This window comes from Parambassis ranga, chromosome 12, assembly GCF_900634625.1.
Source record: "Parambassis ranga chromosome 12, fParRan2.1, whole genome shotgun sequence".
Taxonomy (NCBI): Eukaryota; Metazoa; Chordata; class Actinopteri; family Ambassidae; genus Parambassis; species Parambassis ranga.
In genome coordinates, this window is record NC_041032.1 from 11535703 (window position 1) to 11558013 (window position 22311).

At 41.4% G+C, this 22311-nt stretch overlaps 2 protein-coding genes and 2 long non-coding RNA genes across 5 annotated transcripts; 3 read left to right on the forward strand and 1 right to left on the reverse strand.

The window, feature by feature from the left end:
• Positions 1-15: 15 nt before the first annotated feature.
• nsa2 (NSA2 ribosome biogenesis homolog (S. cerevisiae)) lies at positions 16-2426 on the forward strand. The gene is made up of 6 exons (XM_028418608.1): positions 16-174; positions 1055-1242; positions 1334-1484; positions 1599-1778; positions 1868-2060; positions 2146-2426. Exons 1-6 carry the CDS (start codon positions 172-174, stop codon positions 2211-2213), a joined length of 783 nt encoding a protein of 260 aa, XP_028274409.1. The 5' UTR covers positions 16-171; the 3' UTR covers positions 2214-2426.
• A 2979-nt stretch (positions 2427-5405) lies between these two features.
• Positions 5406-9239, reverse strand: tor1 (torsin family 1). Of its 2 annotated transcripts, none has more exons than XM_028418476.1 (5): positions 8917-9239; positions 7569-7834; positions 7317-7492; positions 7040-7167; positions 5406-6953 (listed from the first exon to the last, which is right to left on the reverse strand). In XM_028418476.1, exons 1-5 carry the CDS (start codon positions 9113-9115, stop codon positions 6709-6711), a joined length of 1014 nt encoding a protein of 337 aa, XP_028274277.1. In that variant the 5' UTR covers positions 9116-9239; the 3' UTR covers positions 5406-6708. The 2 variants fall into 2 exon arrangements, with proteins under 2 accessions (XP_028274277.1, XP_028274278.1); XM_028418477.1 differs by lacking the exon at positions 8917-9239 and adding an exon at positions 8383-8660.
• Positions 9240-9530: 291 nt separating this feature from the next.
• On the forward strand, positions 9531-12970 carry LOC114444067 (uncharacterized). Its single transcript, XR_003671506.1, has 4 exons — positions 9531-9693; positions 11843-11891; positions 12370-12437; positions 12787-12970. It is a non-coding gene; the product is annotated as an uncharacterized LOC114444067 (long non-coding RNA).
• Positions 12971-13329: 359 nt separating this feature from the next.
• LOC114444068 (uncharacterized) lies at positions 13330-21645 on the forward strand. The gene is made up of 5 exons (XR_003671507.1): positions 13330-13746; positions 13828-13950; positions 14449-14510; positions 14892-15021; positions 21509-21645. It is a non-coding gene; the product is annotated as an uncharacterized LOC114444068 (long non-coding RNA).
• The last annotated feature ends 666 nt before the right edge of the window (positions 21646-22311 follow it).

Below are 22311 nucleotides of genomic sequence, written 5' to 3' on the forward strand. Positions count from 1 at the left end.
ACGGACAATTCGTGACGAATGGATGACGTACTTCCTCTAAGTATTGGCTTTGGGGAAAATAACATCAGACGAACCCCAGCCTGAAACAAAAACATCAAATTTCCGTGTCTTCAACAACTGTTGAACCACATTCAGCGTATTTGCCGTGACACGTAACTCCACAAGTACAAAATGGTAAGAGAATTGTCACTTTAAGTTGCGATATTTAGCGACTATCAGGCAGTTTTACGCGTTAGCATTTTGTGCTAACATTAGCTACGGTGCACATGTGGCTGAGTGACGTGCTGCTCTGCGCTAATGTTTTGAAGAAATTGTGTTTTTATATCAACTGAGACGGTGGTTATTGAACTACGGGAATGATAGTTAGATTTCTTAAAAGTTGGATTACTTGTTTACCATCATTTCGAGCTTTTGAACATTTTAAGTGCCCGATCAGGGCTATTTCTTGCGATGTTATCAGAACTCGTGAATACTCATGCGAATATTTATTTTAAATAATTTAGTAACTCAGATGTGACCACTGGTCTTACTGTGGTATTGTATTGAAATTTACTAGGTACTTTGGATCGTTATTGTAAAACTTGAGCCATAATTTCGCGGAATTATATTTGTTATTGTTTTGCTATTTGACAGTAAACCTGAGTGAATCGTTTCTCTACATCAATAAGCGAGAGACCTAGCTATCTTGTCTTTTTTTGTTTTAGTCAGAACGTTTCAGGACAAAAAAAGTCAATCAGTTTCTTGAAATCCTTCAATTTTTGAGCACAGAACTAGAGAAAGTATGGTGTTTTTACATGTAAACAAATAATCAGAAGTTCACTTTCAACCTACTGTTTGATTACTTCTAAACTACTTGCTTACAATCAGGGTCACTTTAGATACTTTAAACCTGTATTTAAATATTTTAAAGCACACACACCTAAATGGGGCTGTCATATCACATCAGCCCACACAACAGCATCCTGTCTTGTGTTGATAGAAAGGTTTCTACATGAGTCCTATATCTATGTTTGTGATTTGAATTGTGTTTTTTGTTTTTGTTGTTATTTTGTAGCCCCAGAACGAGCACATTGAGTTGCACCGCAAAAGGCATGGCTACCGCCTTGACCACCATGAGAAGAAAAGAAAGAAGGAGAGCCGTGAGGCTCATGAGCGGTCCCACAAAGCCAGGAAGATGATAGGCTTGAAGGCCAAATTGTACCACAAACAGAGACATGCTGAGAAGATCCAGATGAAGAAAACGTAAGTAGTAAACGAACTTTAGCTTTTTAAAAGCATAAAATGTGAGAACTTTGGCTTATAAAAACGCACACAATTCTGACTTTTTTCACAGCATCAAAATGCATGAACAGAGGAAGACCAAGCAGAAGAATGATGATAAGACTCCTGAGGGAGCTGTGCCAGCCTACCTGTTGGACAGAGAGGGACAGTCCCGAGCTAAGGTCCTCTCCAACATGATCAAACAGAAGAGAAAGGAGAAGGCTGTAAGTATAGACTGAAATCTGCAGATCACATAAATTATTGTTTTGTTTTATGGTATCGTTGTAGGTGTGTGTGTGTGGCAACAACAGTGGTTTTAAACATAATGTTTTCTACAGGGCAAGTGGGAGGTGCCCCTGCCAAAGGTGCGCGCCCAGGGAGAGACAGAAGTTCTTAAAGTCATCAAAACTGGAAAGAGACAGAAAAAAGCCTGGAAGAGGATGGTCACAAAAGTTTGTTTTGTTGGTGATGGCTTTACACGCAAACCTCCAAAGTATGAACGTTTTATCAGACCCATGGTAAGATAAAAATGTAAAATTCAATTATTGTATTAATTGAAATGCTTCAAAAATCCAACTAAGTTCCTTCTTCTTGTTGCTTTTTTAAGGGTTTGCGTTTTAAGAAGGCTCATGTCACACATCCAGAGCTGAAAGCCACCTTTTGCCTACCAATTCTTGGAGTTAAGAAGAACCCCTCTTCACCACTCTACACTTCATTGGGAGTCATCACAAAAGGAACAGTCATAGAGGTTAATGTCAGTGAGCTGGGCTTGGTCACACAAGGAGGAAAGGTTATCTGGGGTAAGTGCTTTATCATGTGTGATTTCATAAAGACGCTAGTGAGGTGTTCAATCTGTAACTTTTTATTTCTATTTCTAATATTCAGGTAAATATGCCCAGGTGACGAATAACCCAGAAAATGACGGGTGCATTAATGCAGTTCTGCTGGTATAAGACTCTAAACACCAAATGTCTCACTTTTAATTGAAAGTAAGAATGAAGATTACATCAAAAATGCAACAAGCAGTGGCCTCCAACTCACTGGACTGTTGGGAATCATAGATATTTGTGCTTTTTTTCTTGTAACAAAATGGACACTCGTGGAGAAGAAAGGGGTAATTGCTGTACTATTTGATATAAATAAACTTGATATGACACCAGATATTATTTACTTGTGCTTTGTGTATTTATACCTGTTGCATTCTAGGTGTTAAATGTTTTACTACTTTTATCTTTTATTTGATCATGTAGCAGTTATTATATTTCCTGACGTTTCCTAAGTTTTGTCACTAGTGGCCTATCTAGTGCCTTCGCCATTTTGTAGTGCTGTCTGAATGTGTAGTGAGAATTTTTAGACCTGATATACGGCCCTCATATCATGAAAAGTGGTGTCCTACATTAGCGATATATACCATCATGCATTGCGCGGACCGCACGTACCTGTCTTATAATAACATAATGAGGGAATGCAACATGACACGTTGTTTTCCCAAGGACTTTATTAGTTGGTGCCCTACAGTGAAGTCCACATACTGGGAGTACGGATTGAGTGATTAGCAAGGAGAGAGTAAGATTTTCTGAAACGATGACGCCACACGTAGAGAAGATTGAAGCAAGGCGTCTGGACTTGTAGAGTTTTCTAGAAGACGTTTCGCTGCTCATCCAAGCAGCTTCATCAGTTCTAACTGTTTGGTGGGGAAACATGGTTTATATGTGGTTACAGACCTATGTGGGTGGGTCTGGGTAAAACTTTAAAAAAAACTTACAAACAATAGCACTAAATGTTTCCATACTTACCTGTGATGTTCTGGCTGACTGGGCCAGGTGTGTCTAACGACTGGCTAACGACTATGAAACTGCCGGAGGGGGACTGGTTGACAGCCCTTTGTTCTTACTGTGAGTATGTGCAAACTTCCTGGGAATGGATGGAATCACTGCATTGTATGTGGTAGAAAGATAATGTCTGAGGCCACCACCTCTGTTAAGGGAAGGTTTTTCCAGCTTAACATAGATGGCTTCCTTGACTCCTCTTTCATACCACCTTTCCTCCCTATCTAAAATGTGAACGTTGTTGTCCTCAAAGGAGTGTCCTTTGTCTTTGAGGTGGAGGTGAACAGCTGAGTCTTGTCCTGAGGAGGTGGCTCTCCTGTGCTGAGCCATTCTTCTGTGGAGTGGTTGTTTAGTTTCTCCAATGTACAGATCAGAGCATTCCTCACTGCACTGGACTGCATATATCACATTGCTGTGTTTCTCCCTGGGAATCTTATCCTTCGGGTGAACCAGTCTCTGTCTCAGTGTTGTCATAGGTTTGAAATGGACCGGGATGTCATGGTTGTTGAAGATCCTGCGGAGTTTCTCTGATACTCCTGACACATATGGAATGGAGATGTTCTTTCTCCGCCTGGTGTTGTCCTTCTTCTTGTTGTTGGGGGGTCTTGTTTTTGTGGCTTTGATGAGTGCCCACTTCGGGTAGCCACATGTTTGCAGGGCCTTCCTGATGTGGTGTTGCTCCTTCTTCTTCCCCTCTGAGCTGGTTGGTACAGTTTGTGCTCTGTGCTGCAGGGTCCTGATGACTCCCAGTTTGTGTTCCAGTGGGTGGTGTGAATCAAACAACAGGTACTGGTCCGTGTGTGTGGGTTTCCTGTACACTTCCACATTGAGGCTCCTGTCCTCCTCAATATGTACTGTGCAGTCCAAGAAGGCCAGATTGTTGTCCTTGGTGTCCTCGCGAGTGAACTTGATGTTGTTATCCACTGCGTTGATGTGTTCTGTGAACCATTCCACTTCGTTAGTCTTGATATTGACCCAGGTGTCATCCACATATCTAAACCAGTGGGTGGGGGTGGTTCCAGGATAGGAACTCAGGGCTCTTCTCTCCACTTCTTCCATGTAGAGGTTGGCCACAATAGGAGACACAGGTGATCCCATCGCACAGCCGTGCTTCTGTCTGTAAAAGTTCCCATTGTACTGGAAATAAGTGGTGGTCAGGCAGAGGTCCAGCAGGTCACAGATGTGGTCTGGCGTTAGGTTGGTTCTCTCCTTGAGTGTGCTGTCTTGTGTGAGGCACGTCCTTACCATCTCTGTGGCTTCTGATGTAGGGATGCAGGTGAACAAGGAGGTGACATCACATGAGACCATGGTGTCATCTGGGTCCATTTGGATCTTCTCCACCTTGTTCACAAAGTCCTGCGAGTTGTGGATGTGATGTGGTGTGTCACCTACCAGTGGTGTCAGGAGTTCAGCCAAGTGCTTAGCCACGTTGTATGTGACTGAGTTTGTGCTGCTGACGATGGGTCTGAGGGGGACTCCTTCCTTGTGTATCTTGGGGAGTCCATACAGGCGTGGAGTGGCTTCCCCAGGATACAGTCGAAAATAGAGCTTGCGGTTGATGATTTGGTGATTCTCCAGTTTTTGTAGGTAGCTGACTAGTTTCTTCTTGTTGACGCTACAGCTCCACCTCCGCCTTAACCCGCATAAACTTGATATCGCTTTTACAGTAAAATCTCCTGCTCCTATATTAACTCAGCGAGCAGCAAGTGGACAACTATTAAGTTTTTCACTTTACATCGCACGAGTTTTGTGCGCATGCTCCGTGTCTTTACTGATTTGGTTCCTGTGGTAGCGTTACAGCGCATGCCTGGCATATGTACTACAGCGTTTTGTGTGGATATATGTGGACGCACGCATGTATTTTATCGTTTTGGAAACGAAAACGACTTCGTCTCCGTGTGGCTGTGATCTTTAAGATTGGTCAAAAAATGCTGCTCAGCAGTGAGCAAACATTTACAGTTTCTTCATCTTTCTTCCTGTGTCACTGGGTGCATGTTATTAGAGGGAGATAGAGATAGGAAATTGCTTACAATAAACTTGCTGCTACTCTGGATATCTGGAGAAGCCAGATGCTGGGTGGGCAGCTACTAGATACAACACCTACCACATGATGCCAAAATTGTTGCATGATCTTTACTTAGCCTTGAATCTTAAGCTGAACTTTGCACAGCCTTGTTTTGCAAGCTATTTGATTATTACACAAGTTTTATTTAAGTCAAAGCTCTTTCATCAGCATACAAATCTTAGAATACTATAACAGTACTAACTAGTTAAATTAGGAGATTTTTTGAAATAGAAAAACATTTGGGAAAAAAATGATAAAAACGTGACATTTTATTTGTGATGTGTTTTGCTGGTGGTGTATTACAGTCCTCCATCCACACCAACAGCGGTCATTCACAGTCAGGGGTAGGTAAAAGCACTTGATTCCAGTGTTTTAAAAGCCACAAAGTGTCAGATTTTAAAAAATCAACAGTTCGTCGTCTTCTATACAAACACTAGGATTGGTATGTTGTATGCTGCCTTTGTCAAATTAAGTTTGTGGCCTGAGCAGTATAGACACTAAATGTAGCAGTCATCGGGTAACGCTCCAAGTGTCCAAAATCAAGTGAACAGGACAGCTGTCCCCTTTTAGAATGACTGTACAATGGTCATTATCCAGTTTCACAAATGGTGCTCAATGGCAAGAACCCAACACAAAGATACCTTAAAAGTTGTGTCAGATATTCTGTATAATCACTCAAGAGTTCTATATAATGAGACCTGTTAATCATCTACATACACCTACATTAGACCACAAACTTATCAATTGCCCATTTTAATAGAGACAGTATTGTGCTTTTTAGAGGAATCATTTAGCTGAACTGAAAAATAACCCAAGTATCATTTCTGGATGGAACTAAAAAAAAAAACTTTTTTGTGTTTGAAGCATACCATTCTTGGCATGACTATATATTTCTACCAATTACACAAACATTTCCAAATATAATCCCTTCAATCTGTTTGTAATGTATCAAATTAACCAAATTAACCATATTAAGATAGGAACAGTATAGAAAACCCTCCTTTCAAATGACACACAAACAGGATCTTTCTGCATTAAGCCCCTATTGTATTGACCTTACCCCACAAGGTTCGTCTGTGACCGTTAATGATATTTAAGTACACTGTAAAAAACAACGAATTAAGGCAGATACGTTCAGTAATCCATATATGTGCACATAGAGTACACATTCATAAAAACAAATAAGAGTGACAGCAGGACACCCAAATCATTAAGAAGCTCTCAGGAAAACAAAACCACCTGGGAAGCTCGTGTGACATAAAAGCAGACATCAAGCTCTTTAATCAGCTACAAAGGATAGCCTTCCAATCTTATTATTTTTTCATACAGCTGGTGCTGTGCGCTTCACTAGCCCCTCCATTTAATGTAAGTGAGATGCAACATTGGAGAAGGCCTCCTGATATCATCTCAATGGCCACAAGGTCAGACGGAGAAGCCTCTACAGAGACCTTTGCAGTCAGCTTGACTTCCTCTCTTTAGTCATTTGGCTGAGAGTTTTTCCTTTTGAAGAAAGTGCACACAGTGAGCGAACACGCCATCCGTCAGATGCTGACATTATAGGTAGTAGTCCAACTTGCTCTGTATCGCCTTGCAGCCTTTGGTTGAAAACGCTCTGTCAGATTTGGGGAAATAGTGCAAATCCCCAGCCACCTTCTCAGCCACATCCCGGTCTGGCTCAAGTTCTCTTGCCTTCATCTCGGCCATGACACACTGCTCAACGTGTTTTTGCTCCAGGGGCAGGAACGGGACGAAAAAGTCCACCAGGTGTTTGTCAATCAAACTTGTGTGAAAAAAGCCACCTAGAAGAAGAGATAAACAAACATGTCTGTATGGAAAATGTTTTCATTTAAATCATAGAAAATGTATTAATGGAATTTGCACTCACTTTTGTCGTTGTTGAACACAGATAGTGACAGTGCTTTTTCCAGGTCTTTTAACTCGATCTCTTCTCGATCACGTCCTGCTATCCAAAAATTTAAAGCTGTCTCTATGATGCTCTCCCCTCCAGCATTGCTAGAAGAAACACAAACTGTATTAGCACAGGTCTCTGATCATCTGTTTTTAACACACTGTTGACTGTTTCACATGTACACTTATGTTAGATACCAGAGCCAAAACAAGAAGCCTAAGCTCAGCCTTGAGAAATGCTTTCAGCTTTTTACCTGAGAAAGATGAACATTGATTTTCGATAGGAAACTCCGTCCAACTTGTCATAGTAGTCCAGGTACGGCTTAATGCTGTCAATCAAGCCAGGATGCATTTTGTCCATCTCATCAAAGATGAACATGGAGCGTTCACAGTTGGAGACATTGCCTTTGATCCATTGCTGTAACTGAGACTGAGGGAGAGCCGCAATTTAAATTCACAGAGAAGGTGGAAAAATTTATGAAAGTAAAATATATTTTACTCCATACCTTGTAAGTAGCATTTTGACTTGAATGTGGAAAATGTAGAGTGGAAGTGAAGACATGAACAAAGCTGCTGTCCATTCCCTCCTTGTAAATGTTTTCTGCAATCAGCTTACTAACAAAGTTCTTTCCTGTGCCGGTCCATCCGTGTAGAGAGAGCACCAGGGGCTTCTTCGGGTTGTCATTGCTCATGAATCCATTCACAGCTTTTAAGATGATGCGTGATGCAATGTGCTGCCCAAAGAGTTTGTTTTCCAGGTCAGTCTGGAGTCCTAGAGAGTTCAACAATAGAAAGTGAGCAGGATTAGTGGCAGGAAACATGTGACTGAAATAACTTTCTCAAACTGTTAAACCTGTGGTGGCAAACTGCCTATTCTGCCTTATCTCCAGTTATGACTCATTATTTATGTATTAGATGACAATCAGTCAACACATATTTCAAACGGACTGCATTTAGAAAGCAAAAGTACACCATCAACGACCTAAAGGAACAAGTCACACAGGGAGCACATTCAAAAGAACATAATAACAAAACACTAACATCAATATACATTCTGCAAAATGTCTAATATTTTAGCGATTGTTTTTGTACCTATAAAACAAGTCCACAACCGTGAAACTCGCCAGAAACGCTGTTATAGGTGCTTAAATGAGCCAAACACTGCTCATAACTTAAAATATTATAGTATGTTCGAATTTGCCGGTTAGGTTTTAATGGTTAAAACACTCACGCAACACAGTGAAGGAGTAACGTTTACAACTCTCTGTTCTTTTGTTTACGTTTAAGCGTTAACACACATCTTCATGACCCCATGCTCACCTGTTACATTGAAAGCTATCCATTTCGAATCGCAACGTTCATGAAAATAATCATAGATTGTTCGCCCAAGCGACGCACATATGCCTACTGTCACTGCTGTTGTGATCGGATCAAACGCGTTTACCAGCACACTCGCTATCAAAAAAACATGGAACAACAAATATATCCGTGCAGCTTTCATCGTCGGAACCTATTAATTTTTAACATCTGTCGTTTTTGTGTAGAAGAATGACCATAATAGCAACCCGCGCTAAACCAGCAGGCTAGCTTCTAGCTTTTACAACGGGGAACTTCCGTATACGTCATGAACACGTGACACATCGACAACGTTCCTAGCCAGGCACCAGAAATGTTTGACAAGTTAGAAAAAGGTGTAAAAATCAACTGAATAAACGTATTATAGGTAGATTTTTTGTTTGTACGGCCAGCTAACCATGTAGCATATGTATTCGCTAAGCTAATGTTAAACCAAATGTTTTTTTGCAAGCTTTAATCCTTGTGGGGAGTTTAGCAAAGGATTAAAGAGACATGTACCTGTTCTGTTGAAAGAAATCCACTCCGGTCGACAGCACTCGCGTATATAGCAGAAAATGTTCTGATGAGTTGCTAAAAACCCAGTTAGAGCCGCAGCCACGCCGACCGCTATGCTGGTGCTGATGGGCTCTATAGCCTCCGTTGTGCCGGAGCAGACTAGCATCCATAGCAGCAGAAGGTGGCGGTTCCTCAGTTTCATGTCAGACTAATTTTCACATCAACCTTAGAAAAAAAGGGACAGAAGAGACAGCGTGGCAACACAGCACGGACTGAGTAAACACAACGTTAGACAACAGGCAGTGGATTCGCATTGGTAGGTTGTCATGGACATGACGTCAGGTTCCAAAGCATAGGTCAACTGCCCTATCAAGCGCGTTGGTGCTGAAAATGCGGAAGTGGCATAAACAGCGGTATCGCCGTCGGTCGGGATGAAAGGGTACGACAGGGGTCTGGCTCTAATTGACATTCATTCAAACTTTGACATTTTGTCTCATGAAATACAAAAATAAATAAGTAAATGAACAATTTGCTTATCAGTGTATAGGTGTAATTTAGTTACATAATCACAAAAGATGAGATACGCACATTACCTAAACTTTTAGCAATGAGTACAGTACAGAAGACTTTTTTGTCCACGTGACTGCTCTGATCCAATGGCAGGTCTTGCTGAGCCATCCCCGGTTTCAAAATGCCGGAACTTTGAAGTTCAACTTGGAATCACTTGTATTTTGGGGTCTGGTCCTTACATTGACACTGCATACATTCTAAATAACAGTGGTGAGTTATCTTTAGCACGTTTAGCACTTATTATTTCACCTCCACATCTCGATATTGTTAGCCTGCTGCTAGCCTGAGGCCTGCTAGCTCCGCTGTTAGCTCACTGCTGTTTGTTTTGTTGGCTAATTTTTCCAAATTTATAAACACAGGCCCATCTTCTGTCTTTACAGTGATACGTTCACAATGTTATCGTCCTGTGATCTTTGCTGGATATAATGGTGTGAGCAATGTTTCTCCTCTGGTCACCTTTATTTAAGACAGACAGGCCCTGTTCCTGTTAATGTAAACATTAGCCTCTCATTTAATGCACATGATTTTTCTTAGACTTTCTAACAGCAGTTTGGAAAACTTAAAGGGCTTTCAGTAGTTTTGTTGTACACGTAGGTATATTAATAAAGAGCATTTTCAACACAAATATGCTGTTGCTTGGGGCCTTCATGGTAACTCGGAAAATATTCTGGTCAAAATGGTGGACACAAATTCAAGGAGGTGTTTTAATACTCAGAGTGGAACTGAGGTCTCTTAGATTGACGAGCTGAGTTTTTTACATAACGCTTCAGTGTCCATGCTGGTCTGTGGGAAAAGCCTGTATTACTATAGGTTTTTCAGCATGGCAGATGTATAGCACTGTATGTTTTTATGCCATCAGGCTGGGTTTCAAAAATGCTGAGAAATCATCACTCACACAGTGTTTCATGCAACAACTATGTCCTCTCTTGTGCCTCTTTTTATTATTGTGTGTCTTTCTCTAGTTGTCTCAGACTTGCCCAGTGTATAACTGCCAATGTAATGAAGGGCCTCCTCACTACTGGTGTTGCTAGCATGGTCATGCCTGCTAGCACTGCCAGCATGGTTGGCATTTGTGTTTTCTCCTGCCTCAGTCAACTGAACTTGGTTCGGTGTGTTGGCAGGATGATTGTTTGTGTGGTAATAAAAGACAAACACACAAAGTAATCAAATGTTTTTATTGAATGACTTTTTTGAAGTGACTTTTTTGCTTGGGTTCAGGATGGAGGCCTACTTGTGTTTGCTAAATTAACTTTTATAGCATGAAATGTTTGAATTGATACTAAGAATGTTTTTATTTTAACATGATTTGATGTTATATTTGCATGTGTGTGATTGTGGTGTCCAGCAGCAGTTTAAGGTTCTAGGCCAGGAAGGGTATTTGTTTGATAATAAAAAGGTTTGTTGATAAGTATTGTTTTAGATGTTAAAACTAATAACATGTTTTCAAATCATTATTTGATTAATTGTGGATTGTATTAATGGTGTTGTGAAACTCTTAGGTAGAGGGGGGAGTAGATCACCTTTCTCTGTGGTTGGGGTTCAGTCCAGGGGTAGTTGCAGCTATATAGGGCTGCCATTTAACAGGGTTGATGTCAGAACCACATGCTGCCTGTGGTCCCCAGTATGTTAGTAAAGTCTGTGATGTTTGTTCTGTGTGAGTTAAAATAAAATGCCTATATTGTCTGCACACTACCATCTCAAACCTCCTGCTTTTGAAGTCCAGAACTACGTGTCCATCCTAACAGCCTACATTTGTCCATTTTTACTAAATGATGCTTAGCTGTTTTCAGTCTTGCCTGTAACCTAATTAATGTCCTTATTAGAAATTCTGTTATTGAATGTTTTATGTTTGTGTTTCTAATTGAGTGCATTCTCTCTACATGCAGACTTTCCTAACATTGTGCTATCAGCCATTTAAGCCTAGTAGTTCACTGTGTTAACATTTCTGACACAGAAACGTCGCTTTGTAGACTGTGGTGGGAAGGTGGTGCTGCAGTCAAAAATCACAGGGGCCTGCAGTTCTCACAGTCTGCCAGAAAACAGTATTCTGGTTGAACGGAAGAAACCTACTAGCAGCTCAGATCTGTATTTGTAATCTGTATGATATTATGACTTTACACTCTGTGTGCCACCATGTGTTCCCTCTCTCTCTCTCTCTGTTCCTCTCCAGTTTCAATTCTTCAGGTTTTGATTCCTCACATGTTGATTGTTTGTTATATGATGATGATGATGATGATGAATGTCAGTAAGTGTTCTCTCTCAGTAAACTCTACTGAGAGAGAACAAAAACGGCTCTATAACCATTTTGTATACTAGTTACCACAGCGGAAGATTTGTGAGTTTTTTTTTTCACCTGCAGCTGTCACAGTGGGTCCAGAATGGGGGGTAATGGAGGAAACATCCAGTAGGTGAGTTCATGCATTTTAAACACACTTTATTACTGCTACAGACAGTTTCTGACTAGACCTGACTTCAGGAAATGGGGCCTTTCTCAAATAAGGGAAATGTGCGAAGGGGGAAGTGTACACTGAAATAATACATTGCACTTAAAATACTGTCAGTATGACCCTTTGTTTTCAGGGTTGCAAATGCCACCATCTAGTGTTTGGTCTGTAAAAACATCACCATACTTATTATTGCAGCATTAAGAATTACTTTATTAATCCCTGTGGGGAAGTTGAGCACAAAAAAAAGTAAGAACATAAGATGTGTTAATCTGACCAGCATGTTGTTGACTGTTGGTATCGCCACCCAGCACCAACCTGGATCACAGAGCGGGCATGTGTGAGAGAACTTGTTTAAAGCTGTGATTGAGAGGAGCACATCCCCCTGATAAAGATATGATTGATGTTGTAATTTGAAGAAGAATAATAGGAGTGTGTTTAGGTTGGAGGTTGGTGTTGCACACAGTGGATTTGGTGACTCCTGTGCTGGCAGCTGGCACGAACAACGAGGTAAATATTTGAAAACATTTTCATTCAAACTGTACCTGTACTGTAGGCGCTTATATTCAGCTGGACTACACCCAGCTGTCAGATCATTGTGGACGAGATGAGTATTCTCAGCAGTCTTAGAGGTGTAATCAGGCAGATGGAAAACACCAGGTGTATGGCCCAGTGTTATGACAAGGTGGAAACACAGACACATCAACAACTGGAAACTGTGTTTTTATTTTGAAAAATATAACTGTACATCATCAGTTCACCTGTCATATAATCATCAGCATGAAAATTCTTACTTGTGGACATATGACCTTCACTAGGAATTGTTTGTGATGATTATTTTTTTATGCCCTCCTTTCAGACCTCGGCACCACTGACAACATGAAGCAGCAGTCTTCCCATGGGCAGCACACGTCTACATTGCGGTCTACATTGGCACACTGTTGTTTATAAAATATTACAAAAACATACTTGGAGATTGAGAAGTGAATACTGTTTAAATGATAATGAATGTAGCTCTCCTGTCCCTCCTGGCTAATACTGCAGTTCTCTCACCTTTTTGATATTCTGCTGTCATCACTTATCAGAATCAGAATGACTTTATTTATCCCCGAGTGGAAATTTTTGTTACAGACAAATAGAAATCAAAGATAAATTGAAATATATAATAAATACCTAGATAGCATTTAAATCCCTGAATTGTATCAGAGGTGCGGGCAGGGCCATCTAGATGAGCTGTGGGGGAAGAGAGGGCAGGTGAAGTGGCTGGTCGTTGTCGCTCAGCTGCTGAAGAGCCATTAGCAGGGTCAATTGGGGTCCCTGTATCAAATCTGTTAAAAAAACAGATTAAGCTCATTCATGGTGTATGAAATGTAAGTAAAAGGAAAAGATTTAAAATGTAATGTAAACAAAGATTTGCATATCATTTACACCGTATATTTGACATCAAATTTTTTCCTGTAGCAGTCATCGCACCATCACCATCTTAATATCGCACTGCAGGAATACATCCTCAAGGTGTTAGACTGTGAAGTGTGACATATCTGACACAATCCTTTCCACTCTTGCTTTCACTAAATATGACATGATGCCCTCTGCTGGAAGGAAAAGAAAAGGCCTTTTTTATGCCAGTTTTGCAGAGGAATGCCTTAATGTTTACTGCAGAATGCTGCCCAGGATAATGGTGATATACACTTCCCAGCATGCAACAAGAGTGAACTGGGACTCTGGAGACTGAGAGAGGGGGATACTCTTCTATTCTACAATGGTTGCCGTCATCCAACAAACATGTCCCCATTGTGTCGGGCCAGCAGTCCGCTATGTAAACATCCGCTCTGTACAGAATCATGACTATATTCAGACCCTGAACAGGAAGTGATTTCACATCCACCATCCGCCTCAGTTTCCTCTCTCAGGTGGTGAGTGTTCCTGGCAGCCGACCTCCCAGACTGAGGAACAGGGTGATGGAAAGAGGGCAGGGCTCCCTGTTCAAGAGGCAGTTTGATTATGGCAATTTAACTAAACGGTACAACCAACAAATGTTATCAGTGTATTGTCATTTACAACTCTTTGTCCCAGTTGTATTCTTTACACCCTGAACATCCTGCGAGTGGTGTTCACCACTTTTGTCTCATTGGAAGTTCAGCTATTCAAATTGTAGATTAAGAAACGTATACTTAAGTATTCTTCACAACAGTAAACACATTTTAAAAGATGACAAACAAGCTGCAACAAATGTCTTTGCAATTTTCTAGGCTAACACAATCCTGCCCTGCCCCCTGTACACTCTGTTCACATGACCACAGGAGGGCGCTAGATGTTAAAACACTTGTAATTTCATAGACCTATAACCTTACTCCTGTTGTTTCTCTTATGATGAATATATAGGTATAAAAAATTGAATGACTTCTGCATGGCCAAAATGTAGTTTTTATGCAAATATGTATCTTGGCTGCAAAGTTATTTTAACCCGTTTAAAATGCAACTTCACTAATATAATAGTGGTATGAATTTCTGCCTGCAGAGATGAGAAATAAAACCAAAATCTGCAGTTCCTGGAATGGCCATTGGAGGCTGGCTCCAAAAGTGAGTCAATGACCACAGAACATCATGTTAAAAAGTCCAACTATCCAACGTGTGGGCATTATAGTAGATGTATTTTTATTGATTTTAAAAAAGCCCACTTCTCTCAGTACAACTCTTACTGCATGAATCACTCTTCAGATTGGCTGAGCTCCAAAACAAGCCTCATTCTGGTGTGAGTTAAACAATCCAGTGACGTTTGCAAAAGCACTGAAGCAGAACACAGAAAGTATTATTTATTGTTGACTTAAAAATCTTCTAGCTGTAACCCTGACTACAGGGAAAGGCATCAGAATCATATAAAACATGATTAACAGCTACTTTTGGGGTTACAAGCACTGCATACAGATTATTAATGTGTGATTGATTTCTTTTGTCTGCCAGCAGCTACAGCAAGGTCCTATGACCAGACTTCTACAAACCAAACAAAGACTGCTGAGTGTTTCACAGCTGAGACAAAAGACGCAGTGAAAGGACGGGAAGAGACAAACACGCACCTGTGGTGACCTTTAAGGTAATGTGCTGGCCTTTTCAGTCTTGTTTGCTTGGGTGAGTGTGAGTGGCCTTCTGGCCTAAAAGCTAAATAAACACACACAGGGTCTTGAAACAGGTGACTCTCTTGTTATAAAAGACCCAGTAATGTAAGCAGAACTACTGCTGGATTAGAAACAGTAGTGAAACCGATGAGCTGTCTTTCTACCATCTGTGGAACCCTGCTGTGAAAAGGGCTTGGGAACAACCTGCACACAGACACAGCACTGAAGGATAGAATGAGGAAATCCAAAATATATGAACGGAGGAAGCAGGGATAGATGGAGGTGGGTGGGGGGGAGGGAGAAACAAACAAACACAGGGCTAGTTTTACGTCCACCTGCCCCACCAGCTGTTCGATATCAGCTACTAACAGAACTCTCCTTGTTTGAGGATTGGTTGGTTGATAAACCTGTGGAATAATTTGGGTGTAACATAATGACAGGATGTTTTTGAATCTTATCGATTTACCAGCAGGTTGATATTTGTACTGTAATGTGTTTGATACATTCTTAAGGTTTGTCCAAATGTAATTTGTTAATGTCATCCTGGAAAGCCAGTCATAAGCATCTTAGAGGTGCTAAACACAGGCAGCAGTGACAATGTTCCAGCTAATAGTCGTTTTGGGGCACATAGCCAGCCTTATCCATATAGCAGGAAAGTAGTTTACCAATAAATGCTGCAGAAACGTGGCATATTTACGTGTTTTGTGGGCAATGGTTCAAGCAAATTGTGTGGTTAAGTATGTTTTTATTTTAAAGTGTTGCCTTTACTTATTGGCAAAACTTTAGGAAAGGTAAAAAGTTCGGATACGTCTTTTCAGAGCATCAGTATATGTCTTTAATGAGAAACCAATGAAGCGCATTATTAACAACCTATACTTTATAATATATTAAAAAATACTTTATTACTATTAATACTTCAGGGTTGCCATGTTGGTTCATCTTGCTGTTTTTATATTTGAAATCTGGATTAAATTTAAAAAACTATTATATCAAGTGAAAACAGATGTACGCACACAGTTCATCACTCGCTTAAAGCTGTGAAGGATCATTCAGTTGATTCAATAGGTAGAACCTCAGCTGACAGATAAGAGCTCACTGCTGACAAAGATGGAGAGTGAGAAGTTGCTGAAGCCATCTGCAATTGTTACACCTCACTATTCTCCCTCTTTTGCTCTTTGACCTCTTCTTGACAAAGAGCTGATTGAACTGTGAAAGTGACTCTGTGCAGACAGCCAGCAGACCAAGACACCGATAAGAGCTGCGAGTGAGGGAGGTGATCAATAGCTAGATGTCAGGCTGTGTGGAATTCGTCATTCTCCTTTTATAACATTAGTAGAAAACAAAATGGAGGCTAGTCACAACAATATAGACATTTCATTAGTGAGTCCACAGAAAAAAAACACAGATCATCAACATGCAAAGTGAGGTGAGGAGTAATTTCTTAGCTACTGTCATGAGACAGGCAAATATGGGTTTGGTTGTGGTATTAACATATTAACATGGACAGGTTTACAGCTCTGTGATGGCATCAGTCAGTTTAGGCCCCTTTTTTGCACAGTAGCTTCAGCTGGTGTTTAATCGTTAAAGAATTATCATTTTTCAATCCGATAAATCCCTGAGCACTGACTGACAGGCTCCCTGGGAAGATAGATAGGCCTGCAGAGACTTGTTAATATGTGCGAGCCACAGTGTGCCCCTGTAGTCAGGAGGAGGAGGAGGAGGAGGAAGGGGGAGTAACATTGGGGGTCATTACCCCCTCACCCCACCCCCATTAACTGCCTTTACCAAGCACAGCATGCATTTATATAGAGAGGGAAGTCATACTAGTGTTTCCTCTGTATGGTGTGTCAGCACTTCATTGAGGGGATTGCTGCTTGGTAGATGTGTTTTTCGGTGTATATACATTACATGCTGGGAAATGCTACAGATGGAGCTTGTGATGGTTAAGACATGGAGAGTCAGAAACATGCGCAGGAAATCCAGACTGTCCTTGAATGCAACCCAATCCTGACCCGGTGTGGTCGAGGAGGAGCTGAATTTATTGTTCTTGAGTTATTTTTGAAAATAAACTGACACCAGTGTCGTCTGTGTGCTGTGAGACTTTTTACAGCTCATGCACAATGTGAAAAAAGCTTCCTCCTGCAGAAACCAAAACAGAAAGTATCTATTTTATACGCTTTCACTGCTGGCTGAGCAGCAAGATAACAGGGCCATGTTACAGGCCAAACAGACCACCCTCTTTGCCGATCTGCTTTTGTACATTATAAATCTACTACGGCTGCACAGTGTGGCTTTCTTAGGCTTTTATCCCCGATTTGAGTCCACCCTTTCCTCCTGGTCATCTCCTCATCTATCAGCCTGCACTGTGATTCATGTATTATTGTAGCGTTAACACAGGGAAGCACCCGCTGACCGGAAGATCTGCTCCTGCAGATTGAGCCAGTAACTAAATGACGCTTCCTGTCTCCCACCCCGTACTCCCCTTCTAATGTTGCCTACAGAGCCATTACATCAACATTAAAAGCTACTGTATAGGCCTGCTAAATGATTTCCAGAGCTGTGTGCTTGTACCGCCGACCCTGAAAAACAATTATGTCACTCATTCTGTAGTTAATTTACTATACAGTTCATCAACCGTACCTGTACCTGGTTACAGATGCTGCTATTTTCCATTGCAGGGTTTGCATATTTCACCTAAAAAAATGTTTTTGCGCGACGGTCATTTGTCACATCCAAATGAATCATGACAAAATAAACAGTCGGGGGGAAAGTACAGACTTTGTGAGCAGCAAACCTAAGCTCGCCTTCAAGATATTTGCTTTCCACCACAGTCCCTGTGGCAAAATGCCATATGAATCAGAGGTCATAGGTCACAGCAGGTTTGCATTGAATCAAGCGCAAAATACACCCTGACACATGTTACAGATGTATCCTGCACTCTTCACCGCCAATACATCTACATTTACGTCAATGAATCGAAGAGAAATTCAAGTATTGGCCGAACAGGGTGGATAATCTCAACCAGACAGAAAGAGTGAGTGAAGTCTCAGAGCACAAGGATCAAAGACAACTGAAAGATTTTGTTTTGCTTGATGTTAAACGACAGGGTTAACTGAGCTGATGTGCTCGGATTAAAGGTTGGAGCAGCAAATCTGCCATTTTCCTTTTTTTTTTTTTGTTCCCTTTTGTGCTTGGTGTTCTTCAGGGTGGGTCAGAGCAAGAGGCGCGCAAGTCTGCAGGACTGAGATAAATTCAGAAGGGAGTCGATAGGAAGTGCTCTCACATCACTTCCTCTCTTTGTTACAGCCGCTATTTTCAAGGCTTGGAATGTAGTTCCTGTCAAGAGGTGAAGGAATTCAAAACAAGTTCATTAACCTCTGAATAGGGGAACGCTGAGGTGGGAAACAACTCTGGGTGTGTGTTTGTGAATGAATGAGTTTAGTGGAGGGTAACTGCTTGTATTCACTAGCTTTGTAGCATTTTACGTACATGTTTGTCATAGTGAAGAAAACCAATTATGTGCAAATGATTTCTTCACAGCCGTGTGTGTAGCATGTCCTGTATGGGTCCTGAATGGGCCCCAGGGTCTGTGGGAGACTGAGAAAACTTGAGCACCACACCCACTTCACATCCTGTGGCAGGTCTGTCCTTGTGTGTGTGTGTGTGTCTGTCTCAGGCCGGGGTCCAGAGACATGCCAAACCCTACAGTCCCAGTACACTGACATAAACACTGACCATTAAAAGGAAGTCTGTGTGTGTGTGTGCACAGATGTATGCACACACACACACTACATATCCCACGTGTCGTCATTTCTTTTAAAAGTTGTAAATGTAAAAATCCATTGTCGGACACCTGTAGCTACGTCTGATTGATCCTACAGCTGTTTCCTGCATTAATTTATGTTTGTGCCCATCAAGCATGCAGTATGCTACATGCATGTACGCTACTGCTAGCTGGCTAACGTCCCCTGCCTTGGCTAGAAATTATACACGTTTTCTTTACACCATTGCATCATCACTTGCTGCCGAAAATCCACATCATTGTGCATAACATTAAAGTTTGTGTCATTGATAATGTGAATTGGGTCAGCTGGCAATTTAAGCTAACTAAATTTAACTAATACGTTACTTAGTAGCTTGCAAATAGCCCAGCTATCCACGAGTAAAGCGGGCTACTTACACATTACACAGGACACATACAAACATGAACGTCACTTCATGTTAGTTTTTGTGAAGAATCTCTCTCAAGACGGTTCCATAGAACTCGATCCCCCAATGCAGGCAAGTGACAGAGCTAATCTATCTATTGCCACTATAAATAAATAAATAAATAAATGTACATTTCTAACCCTCATTTGGTTCACCAGTTTGTCGCCTCACCTTCAAACACCTGGCGCTTCCATTGTGTTGACGAAGACAGGATGTCAGCCATCCTGTGCTCCCCAGCAGCTTGTATTAGTAAATGAGTAAACCTCTCCTGGGAAGTCTCAGCGATGCCCAGTCCCCCACACACTCAGACATGCGGAAATCCACCACATTTCTCCAGAACAGACCTCAGTCCCACTAATGACTCTCTAGGAAACTGCCGTCAGCAGCAAAGGGATTTAAACTGAAATATAGCAAACTTTTTTTTTTCTTCCCAAATCCAGTTTGACAGCACTTTAAAAAAAAATGTGTGCATGAGTTCCCAGAGTTTTGGGCTGTAACCCTGTTACAAACAGGCCAACGCAGGTATATTGTGCACCACTACATGTGGCTACTTTGGGATAATCATGCAATGGATTGAGAGTTTGGACTAAAATCTTTTTATGAGCCACTTGGAAACAACGACAACCAAACAGTTGTTTTGTGGATGTCTGATTTATGTTGCATGCAAGCCCGGCTTGCCTTCCCTGGTTTTATTACCCGTTACCACAGCCATCTCTGTGGTGCCTTCAGTACTATTGAGATGGAGATGGTTTGTTGGTGCAGCACGCACTTTGTGGGCACATTAGAGCCCTGCTGTTAATGTCTCTGACATAGTTATAAGAGCGCCTCGGCTCATAAAGCCTGCGTGCAGTAGGCAGAGAGAAGCCTATTTGTCCTATTTACTGAAGCATTTAGCTGCAGCGCATGCTGGGCTCAGCTCAGGTCGAGAGGTCATTTCATTTGAATGCTTGACAGTCAGGGGTAAACCAAAGAATATGGATATGATCTTTGGTGTTCGTAGTCTTTGGAGATACCATACCTGATGCCCCCTGTGTGTTACTCTTCAGGCACATTTACAGTAATACTAAAGAAACTGTCAGTTTACATTTGACTTGATTTGCTCTCCATAGCTACAGTGAATAATCACATTTCCTTAAAAGACTGTGAGGGACAGTGGAGCTTTGGATCTCATGTAAAACCAGAGACAGACAGGAGATCAAATGGCCATAATGTTGAGACTGTTGTGCAGGGTTCCTGGGGTTCAGCTGTGGTTTGACATAAATCTCCTCCAGAATTTCTTGTGTGATACACCATAACTGCTTCTTGGCCATCTGTGCTTAGTTAGAGAGCTAGATACCTTTTTAATGCACCCATCATTAAGACCTTAGGAGAAAGTAACAACATCGGGCTGGTATTCCCTCTCTGATGCCTCTCATAAATATACACTCAACACAGCACTGTACATTACATTAAAGAGCTGCACTGCAGGACTGCACACAAACTGTGCTCGTCTGTGTCAATTCATGTCAATGACAATCAGCTTATAACTGGGCAGAAAGAGCAGGGTGGGGTCTGATGCACACAGAGCTGGACTCTCATAAACCTCTCCTTGGGTCAAGGAATGGTGCTGCTCCTCTGACAGAACATCACTCTGGAATGATGTTCCCTCTCAAACAGAAGCCGACTGCTGAGGGGGGAAATGTTAGAACCGAGTGTGGGGAAAATTCTGGTTGTTTTGAAAATTCTATATTCATGAAAAACATTTGTATGCATACATCTATGAATTAATGAGTATTGAGCAGGATTTGCACCATGTTTGAGGCATGGGCAGAACTGCACCTTTTTGGAATCCCATACATAATCCACTCTTGTTATCCCATTGCTTCCTTCATTGTTAATAGGCAATCGCTTCTGACCAAAGATTCTTAAATTATCTTGCTAGCGCTAAACTGCCACTCTTCTCCATCATTTCCTGGGTTACCACGGTGATGAGTCCCACTGTAAACTCCCTTTTGGGGACAGTGTCAAGTAGCAACTCAAGGAACTGTAGATGTGTATTCTATAACATGTACAGGACAGACCATGCCTTTTTATACATGTGATAATGAAAATTCAGGTGCACGAGTTGAATTGTGAAAAGAAACACTAATGTTTGCATGAGGTACATGTGTGATTGATCATTTTGTGATAACTCTGACTTTAGTCTTACTTTGAATAAGAAGCTGCTGTTGTGTTGGTGGTCTTGATCCTAATGAACCGGTGCTCTTTCACTCCCAGATGATGACTTGTGAACAGATGGCTGCTTGACTGAACAGAGACCTTCTTGCTTTTTACTCCACCCTGATGTCACTGGGCCCCGTTTGATGTTTTATCCCTCCACTGAGCAGTGTGGACAACATACTGCTGGCTGTCATCAGAGCGGCTCCAGGGCAGGCAAGTATTCTTCCACAAAATGTGGCCACAGTTCCAAGATGATGTGTTCTAAAGACTTATGCAACGTTTACTCATATTATTATTCAATTATACATTCAGTACTGTGGGCATGTCTCCTCAGCCGCTCACACATGTTCCCATGCCACATTCATTTCTTTGTTTAGTCTATTTCTGCAAATATTGGATGGGAACGGAGACGAAATCTCACAAGGAAGCAACATTTAAAAAAAAAAAAAAGTAGAGAACCAAAACTGCTGCTGACAAAGCCATCTTTAAAACTGGCAACACTATGGTAAATGTCATCGCTCAGAAATGTTACCGCTCTCTTTGTGTAACGGCGCTCCTTGTGGTGACACAACAAGTAAGCAATGAATATTTGTGCAGTAACAGAACATTAAATCACTCTGGAACAGGCTGGGAGAAGATATGTCAGGCCTAGTGTGGCAATGTGGTAAGAGCATCCTCACTTTCAGACAATCTGTGGAGAGCCTGAATCATAATCAACATGGCCACTATTCCAAACATTATCCTCAGAACAGTGGAATTTAATTACAATGATAAATAAGCCAATCAGACCCGCACGTGTTTCTGAGATGCAGAGTTTGGTGGAATGTGTTTAAACTTCCTAATCTCCCTTCACTGATGAT